General features: G+C 41.3%; 3 protein-coding genes across 3 annotated transcripts; all 3 read right to left on the bottom strand.

Moving 5' to 3' along the window:
• Positions 1-282: 282 nt before the first annotated feature.
• Positions 283-1,358, bottom strand: K441DRAFT_599885 (uncharacterized protein). Its single transcript, XM_067645168.1, has 2 exons — positions 891-1,358; positions 283-842 (listed from the first exon to the last, which is right to left on the bottom strand). Exons 1-2 carry the CDS (start codon positions 1,044-1,046, stop codon positions 339-341), a joined length of 660 nt encoding a protein of 219 aa, XP_067510380.1. The 5' UTR covers positions 1,047-1,358; the 3' UTR covers positions 283-338.
• Positions 1,359-1,516: 158 nt separating this feature from the next.
• K441DRAFT_710444 (uncharacterized protein) lies at positions 1,517-2,631 on the bottom strand (the record flags this gene model as incomplete). The annotated part of the gene is made up of 1 exon (XM_067653890.1): positions 1,517-2,631. A coding segment is annotated over one exon (988 nt), but the record flags the coding sequence as incomplete, so codon positions are not given.
• Positions 2,632-4,016: 1,385 nt separating this feature from the next.
• Positions 4,017-4,928, bottom strand: K441DRAFT_650407 (uncharacterized protein). Its single transcript, XM_067647027.1, has one exon. It carries the CDS (start codon positions 4,803-4,805, stop codon positions 4,431-4,433), a length of 375 nt encoding a protein of 124 aa, XP_067510382.1. The 5' UTR covers positions 4,806-4,928; the 3' UTR covers positions 4,017-4,430.
• Positions 4,929-8,674: the final 3,746 nt, after the last annotated feature.

An 8,674-nucleotide genomic window follows, 5' to 3' on the forward strand; every position in this document is an offset into this window, starting at 1 on the left:
GAGACTTCACATCTCCCAGAAAGATAACACTATATGAACAAGTCAGTAAGCGTTATTAAATGAAGTCTATGTTATAATCACTTCTCCGTATCCGATGGACAGTTTAAGCATAGAATAAATCTCTCGCAAGTCGTCACGCCCGGCCTAATAAAAGTTGAGACCTCTTGCTAGTAGTATACGAAATTTGTGCTGATTGATTTGGTAGAAACTTGCTTGACCTTGAAGGAACACCATATATTTCTGGAATCATTCAGATAGCATATCACTCCACTTGTCAAGCACTAGCCATAATTGGTCATATGCCCTGTATCGTCCTGATCATATATGCAGAGGGGGACTCAAGAAACACCAATTCGCCGCCCAAGGAGCCCCCAAAACGCCCCAAGAAGGCCCAAAACAGTGAAAGTTGGGACAGAAGCATTCTGTAAATCATCTGGATGATTCCTTAGCCAGTAAACCCAGAAGCCTAACGCCGAAAATATGAAAACAACATGATAAATGAAGAGTATTGCAAAAGACAGCGCGTAATCTGCTTCAATTCCAAACGCAACTTCTCCAGGTTGACTCCAGCTTATGTTAAATGCGCTCTTTTTCCTTGGGATGCGTTTCCATTTGTGGGAATTATGGGGGAGAGGGCGGCACTTATGTAGAAAGGATGGTAGCAAAGACCAAGAGCAATCAGGGTCGCATGCCTTAAGACAGATAGAGAAGAGCTTTTGGTTAATGAGTGGATTTTTGGCCCGTGGAGGCCGAGGATCATACTCATAATGAGTGGTATGGCCATGGTCGTCCGGTAGAGCTTCTCCACTGCAGTAAACTTGGTCAACGTTGATTATTTCGAACTACGGTAGTTAGTTTCAGGAACCTTCCATATTGAATATAATACTTACTTGAACAAAATTGCAATGCCGAAAGCGGAAGGGAGAAAACCACCGTTGGAAAAACCAATGGTACTTGTTGTATCTCGTCTTCAATTCTTTGAAGAATGACGGATCGTTGAGCAGACTTGACGTTTCAATGTTCTCAATATCATCAAACTCGTGCATATATTTAATACCGAAGACTACCCATAAAGGATCCCCTTGCGGGGCTGTGGGAATGGTGCTTGGACCACCACCGTGTGCCTGCGTGGCGCTACCTCCGTTACTGCCGGGAGAGATCGATGGTCTTGTCTGTGTTGAACTATGCGTAGGGATTGACGCACTAGCAGTCGCTGGAATGTAGAGCTGCTGGGCTTTTGACGGCGACTTTTGAGTAACCAATGAAGAGCCCAGGGCTCCCCAATTTAGCGTGTTTGCGATTGATTGACATATGCGATAAAAAATAGTGGTCCAATCGATCCGATGTACCTCTGTCTCGCAACAGAAACATTTCAATGGGTGGTCTCTAATTAATCCCAAGACCTGCTGTATAGAATCGGCGTCTTCCGGTGATATCTCTTTGTAAAGATGCTGTCCGCAGAACTATAATTAGTCAGAATGTTGTATAACGCCGTGTTTGTAGCCGAAGAATTACTCACTTTCCACTGAAGGCGCAATCTACCCGGTGGCAAGTCAGGTATTCGGGACGTCAGAGGCCACCAATCCCACTCGAATGCGGTGTAATCTTCGATGAATGCCTTAGTTTTGTTCATGAATGACGTGTCATTCACAGATGAAATGTGAATTAAACATTTCGGAGTGAACTCTATACACTTCCCTTAGCGACGCTGGTAAGACTAAAAGCCTTAGTTCGAGAACTAGCGTTTGGAATGGAATGTCTCTATGTAAGAACCTGTTGGCTTGAGTGATATTGGGAAAGTGTAACTCTTCAAGGCGATACTTGTCCTGGTTTTCGTCGTTGTCTTCGCCATCTTCACCGTCACTTTCGTCGCTAGATTGTTCATATCCCTCCGGTTCGGCATCTGGTGATGCGTATTCATTTCTTGCCCAGTCATCGAGAGATTGTTTTTCGACCGGCTGGGCTGTCAGTCCATCCAATGGCTTTGAACGGTCCTCTTCATCCTCCTGCATGAGAGCTACGATCCGCCGTGCTATGTGGAGACGGTTGGATCGGGATTTCAGCACCATAACAGTATCCCTTTCAACGGCAGTCTTCGCTTCATTCAGCAGCTTCAGGACGTAGAGTTTGAGAATCCTGCGGTAATTCTCTTGGAAACGCTTCGTCCCAAGCTTCTTGAGGGCTTCTTCGTGCAATGGACGTAGCTCTTCCAGCTCTCCGAAGAATGATCCGAATTGTCTGATAGCGAGGATCTCTGGCTCTGTTCTTCTCGTCGCGGCCTGCGAGGCGATGTCTTCGTCGTTAGACTCTATAGACATGCAGTCACCATCTTCAAATGCATCTGAATCTGGTACATTCAAAAAAGACGACTGCTTGGGTTCGAATGTATGTTCATCTTGTGTGCCCACTAGTGTTGTACCCGCAAGAATAGATTCCGCTTCAGTAGAGTCCACGTCAGCCCCGATGTTGAGACTAGTAAGATGAACTTTGATGAGGTTTGACATGTTTCCCTTTTCCAATACATCCCAAAGACTGACATTTCGCGTGTACCTGCGTACTTCGTCTTTTTCGAGTAGATTGTTGATCTTAATCCAATTGGCAAGCGGGAAGCTCTGAATAAATGGTTCTTCATGGATACCACTCCCTGCTGCCACATCTGCATGGTATAGTACATGGCGTACGGCATACTCTAGGAAGGGAAATGCACGAGTAGCTGATTCGCGGAGGGCTGCAGCTTCCTGTGATGAGGCCTTTGGAAGATCCTTGCTGAGCTCTAGATTGGTGGAAACGTTGATGCCCATGTAGTTGAGGCAACAATTCTTTAGCCGCTCATGACTTTGACCTTGGAGGTTGCTTCTAAGATCAGGCCAAATCCTTCCGAGCCCGTTTTCCTTTAGGAGAAAGTCCTTCACCGACTTGTGAATAAACTTGACTTTCCGAGTTTTGTATGTCGTAATTTCGACGAGTCCTTTGGAGGAATTAAGTATAAATCTTTCGATCGTGTCTCTTGTGATCTCGCTGGGATCCCACCCTAATAGTGCCTTAGGCTTAACTCCGGAAATAATAGCAAAGTATAACTGCTCTGGACTTAACGGCTGCTTCGAGAAAAGCACCCACTGAATACAAAAAACTAGTTCGTCTCTATTGTGAGAGTCGCGTATTAAAATATTGTGGAATAGCTCGTGTATGTCGCCAGGGATCTCCCGGAGTTTTTGCCGAGGCATATATATGCGGCCATGGTCATGTTCTTTATTTAATATTTGTACCATAAGAATAACCCATATAAAAACCCTAAAGGCCCTTTCTTGAAGTTCTATTCGGATCTGCTTAGCAAACTTACCATAGCTAACCTTTAACTCGCTATCAAGGTAGTTGGTTATATCCTGGTTATGTCCTTCTTGTCTTTCTAGAACTAGATCCAGCCCTTTCCTAACAGTAATATGCGGGTAGTGCCTGCTTAAAAAACAGACTTGGAATCTAATACCAGCTGATATAGTAAGCTCGCTAATATATTCAAAAAATGATATTATATCCCGGATCTGATGTTCCTCGCATTTATCTAAGGCGTCAATAAAACATACTACAGAGGACTCTCCAAGACTTTGTATAGCTTGTTCTAACAGCATTTTTAGTAATTTAACGCTCCATTGGTGGTATGTGCTAATGCTTAATATTAAGAGTCCAAGCAAGTTAAAGACGCACTAAAGCGTTGGGAGTCGTTTGAGAAGTTATAGTAAGAGCGACCGATACATCCCGATCGTAGACTTCTTTAGACCCATGCCTCGTGCATTAAAGAAGAATGAGATAACGATCCTATCCGTCATCATCTTACGGGCATTAGCAAGAGCGAATTTCATTAATGTTAACTTTCCAGTTCCAGGCTTCCCTTTAATCCACAAGAAGCCGTAGTGTTCGCCTAGCTTAGTAGCATTAAGCCAGTCGAGGTATTCGGACTTTTCCAACAGCCATTTACATGTCTTGGCGTGGGCTTTCTTAATGGTCATCCAGCGCTCATCAATTTGGTTAAATCTTAACGAGTCCAACAGCATCCGTTTTTGCTCGTCCTTTGGGGATTCTTTCATCTCCTTCTGAAGCCGATTCAACGCGTTTTTCCGTCCTTCGCCATATATAAGCGGCATATGGATGTCGAAAATGCCTAGTAGAGAGTATGCCTCGTCTTCTTCGCGTTTTGTTTAGCGTTTTGCTGCCCACGACATGCGCTCATTCACACTAAAATAAGACAAAGGGCTTCCTCGAAGGGCTTGGATAGCGATTCCAGTTATCTCACAGAGAGTTTGCTCCAGTAATTGCTTATTACCAAGCTGCTTTCCCTCCTTAGAGAAGAATTCAACTAATGTTGGAGCAATAAGCTCTTGAAGCGTCCAGCCACGAGTAAACCATCTGCTTCTTTTAAACTCCGATTTCCATTTTTAGGAGAGCTCGTCGTCTCCAACGGAACCGCTAACTGAAACGTCAGACAAATACACGTAGCATCTAGCCGCATCCTGATACCAGCGAAACATAACGTTAATAGCTTCTGTAAGCTCAGCGTAGCTTAATTTGTCAATGCAGCAGGTATCTACCCAGAAGAATTGCAGGCCGTCATCAGCAGCTTGCTTCCCGCAGAAGCAGATCTTGCTATAGCCGGCCTTGCTCTTGCCTGCATCGTCCACGAGATCTTTAAAGGTAACCTCTTCGCCATCTGCTCCCCAAGTATGCGAAAGAATAGCATAAGGCGGGATGTCCTTGCCAACAAATTCGACTAGGCTGAATTCACCGTTATCTTCGAGCCGCAAAAGACGCATAAGGAGAGAATTGCTAGAGAGCTCTAGCCAGGGAAATCATGACAATAGATGTAGACAAGATGTGCACGGTCGGGTAGTCAAAGAATTGTGACTGTGCTGGCTGGCAGATTTATGGAAGAACACTTTGAAGGAACGAGTTGGGGATGACGGGGGAGGCAGTGCAAAGTGCGGACAGGATCCGGGCAGTAACTCTTGGCAGTAACTTTACTGCCCGAATCTTCTGCCAAGTTTCATTCTGCCGGTGCAAAATTAGTGGCTTAGAGCTTATTTTTTAGAGTCGTAGCTTAATTTAGCAGGGTTTACCCCTAGAGGTACCTCTGCGCCTTTACACCTCTCCCTACGCCTCTACGCCTCCGCGCCTCTACGCCTCTACGCCTCTACGCCTCTACGCCTTCATATCTCCGCGTCTTTACATCTTCACAATGGGAGGCCGGATAAATCCGGCCCGATGGCACTAAACCAGTTTAGGCCATCTGTCCCTGTATGGTCTGAGACACTTTGGCAGACGATTGTAACGCACGTCGCCAAATCCATATAGCTGATATTGCGGATATTCACTTCTTATTATAACAACGAGTTTGGCTAGTTTGAAAAATCCATCAATTATATATTGAGCTCTGGCAAATTAAATGGTCTATATAAGAAGTCTCCCCGCCTTCCCATTCCTGACATTAATTTCAACATAGCCGTGACGCGGTTTGCCAAAGTGGACAATTACGGTCGCAATATCCATACTAAAAATATCAACCTTAACCACCCACTTTTTATCTGCTATATCCATTAAAATCTATTTATGTGTTTAAGCCCTTGGGTAGTTTATTATTAAAAGCTTAAAAAGACTGGCTCTTGCTAGACAAGTAGAGCTATTCATAGAGTCATTACAAAGCCATTGCAGAGCCATTCATAAAGCCGTTGCAGAGCCATTGCAAAGCCGTTCATAAAGCCGTTCATAGAGCCGTTGCAGAGCCATTTGTAGAGCCGTTGCAGAGCCGTTGCAGAGCCGTTGCAGAGCCGTTGCAGAGCCGTTGCAGAGCCGTTCGTAGAGCCGTTCGTAGAGCCGTTCGTAAAGATGATGCAGAGCCATTCGTAGAGACGATGTAGAGCCGTTCGTACGGACGATTGTACGGGCGACTATATATGGGCGACTATATATGGGCGATAGTAGAGGTGTGGTAGAGTCGTTGCAGAGCCGTAATAAAGGGGTTTTTTCAACGCCTTCTGGATGCACCCATGGCTGGCAGTTAGTTCTGGAAAATCCATCAATTAGAGAGCTGATTAAGGCGATTCTAACGCAGGTATTTGCAGGATAATAGACGTCGCGGTTACTTATATTAATTTCGTCAAAGTTAATGGTTTGCCTTATAAACAAAGCAGCTCAGCTTCCGAAAGCCTACTAAAGTGGCTCAGACCAAGAAACAGATCGATCGATCGAATAGGTTAGCTTGCGGATATTCATCGGTTTCTTAGTCTGAGCATGCTGAGTCAATGCAAAGTGGCTGAGCTTCTCAATATCACGTGGCTAAGTAAGCGGGCTTGATATGTGATATCGAAAAGCAATGACGATGATTTGGCACTTGATGCCGCCACCACTAGTAGGGAGGACGGCCGACCCGCTCTGGCCACACCCTTATTAAGGTGGAGAGCTAGCCCGCTTAGGTTACCCCCTTATAGAGTTTAAGTAAGCGTAGGAGGCAGAAAAACTCTTAAAAGAGGAGGATATTTATCTCGGATATTCTTTTAATTAAATCCTAGTCTTTTATTTAGCTAGCTCCCGCTATAAGGCGGCCCCTATAGCCTATTAAACAAAACCCTAAAGCCCTAATAGCTACTTTAACCCCTAAACGCGTATTAATAATACCACCTTTAAACCCACTAATAGCTCTATTAAGACGTATAAAGAAACTAAGCGTAAAGGTATAAGAGGCCTAGTAGTTGCTAAGGTTATAAACCGTATTATAAACCGGAATATAAGCTATATAGTATATACTGCCTCTATTCCCTATAGTAAAAGCCTTTATCTTAGCTAAATATAAAGGGTAACGGAACCTTGTAGCAAGAACTACAATAAGCTCGTTATTGGGCTAGGTGTGTAGGAAATATAAGTATAAAAGTTAACAACGTAATAACAACTAGTGGAGTGGTTGCCCAATAGATTAACTTTAATTATATTCTAAGAATCACTACAAGGAAGGAACTATCTAGGTAGGGACTAAGGGTCCTTAAATACACAACCGTACTCCTATAAAATCCTTCTTATATATAATATACGTCTTATATATAAGGTATATAAGTTCCTTTTATTCCTCTTATTTAATATGTAGCATATTATATAACCTTAGTTATTATCCTTCCTTATTATATAGTTCTACCGGCTCTATTCTGGACTATACTTAAATTAACTAACTAGCTTCTTCTAATTCTTCTCTAAGTAGTTATAATATTATACTTAAAGCGTCTATAATACTATCTCCCTCCTCTTTATCTTCGTCCTTAAAGATTTAAAATATCTCTAAGTTATTTACTAGAGGTGTAATATCCGTCTAATTAATTTGGTTAATATTATTGCTTATTATACCTAAAGTAATTTCTTCTTTATACGCCTAGCGTCGTGCTCACACTATTGCTGTAATATTATCTCTTAGTAAGATTATACCGTCTCCGTATTCTCGTTATTCTAAAGAGGGGTTAGTTTATATTACGTTAGTAAACCCATCTTTATAACAACTATCCTCTTGCTTAGGGTATACTAAAGTAAATATTTATTCGTCCTATAACGTTTACTCCACTTTTAATACTAAATATGCGCGACCTATTACTCTTAATAGTCGTCTAGTTCCCTAATTGATTTATCTTAGGGTCTTATATTTAATCTGCTGCTATATAGCTAGATAGTAAACTATTTTAAGCCCTTGCTAAGTTAGAACGTTCTTAGGATGCAGAATAAAAGGCTCTAGATACTTATATCGCGGCGTCTACCCGTTTACTCCGTCTTAAAAAGGTGTATAAGAAGGTCCGTTTTAAGGAGTAGAAACTTATAGAATAGGGTCTATAGGAACTTAGTAATAAAAAAACGGATTCTCTTTTAGTAGAGAAGGAAATAGATCTAAGTAGCTCGGCAACTGCTCTTCTTAGGTCCCCCTTAGGTGACTTATTTTTTAGTAATCCTTCTTTATTAATACTGCCTAACCTAATTTCTTCCAATACTCCTATACCTTTTCTATAGCATTTTTTAAATTCTTTAGTAGCTCCTAGGTAGTCTTATTATAGCCTATTTACTTAACCTTATACTATATTTTATTATTAACGTCCTTATAACTAATAATCCTTAAAACTTGCTATTTATCTTCTTCTTATCCTCTATATATGTCTGCTTCGTAAACTAGTGGCTTAATATTCTTATATACTAGCTCTAGTATTGCGATATACTATATAGGGTAGATCTTTATTTTAGCTAGTAGGTTTAACTTAAANNNAACNNGTNAAATNNTNTNNNTAATTTTAAAAGGTNNTAGTCTAANNNANTNTAACTTNTTNCTTANTNNTNAACTNTTNAAANNTTTATATAGTAGCTATACTTTATCTCCCTCCTTAAGATCTAGTCCCTTAAATCTCTTAGTATTATAATACCTTTTTATTCTCTTTTATACTTTCTTTACTAATTCTATAAGGTCTATATAAAGATTTATTAATATCTTTATTTTTTCTTTAGCTATGCTACTTATTTTCTTTATTTACTATAGTAATAACAATATTCTTAGCTTATATCTATAATTCGCCTTAAATAATAATATACCTATTTCCTCTTAAAGTATTATATTATATATAAACTATATAACTAGTAGTAATAATACCTAATTGTTCTATACGTG

This window comes from Cenococcum geophilum, assembly GCF_001692895.1.
Source record: "Cenococcum geophilum 1.58 unplaced genomic scaffold K441scaffold_1, whole genome shotgun sequence".
Taxonomy (NCBI): domain Eukaryota; kingdom Fungi; phylum Ascomycota; class Dothideomycetes; order Gloniales; family Gloniaceae; genus Cenococcum; species Cenococcum geophilum.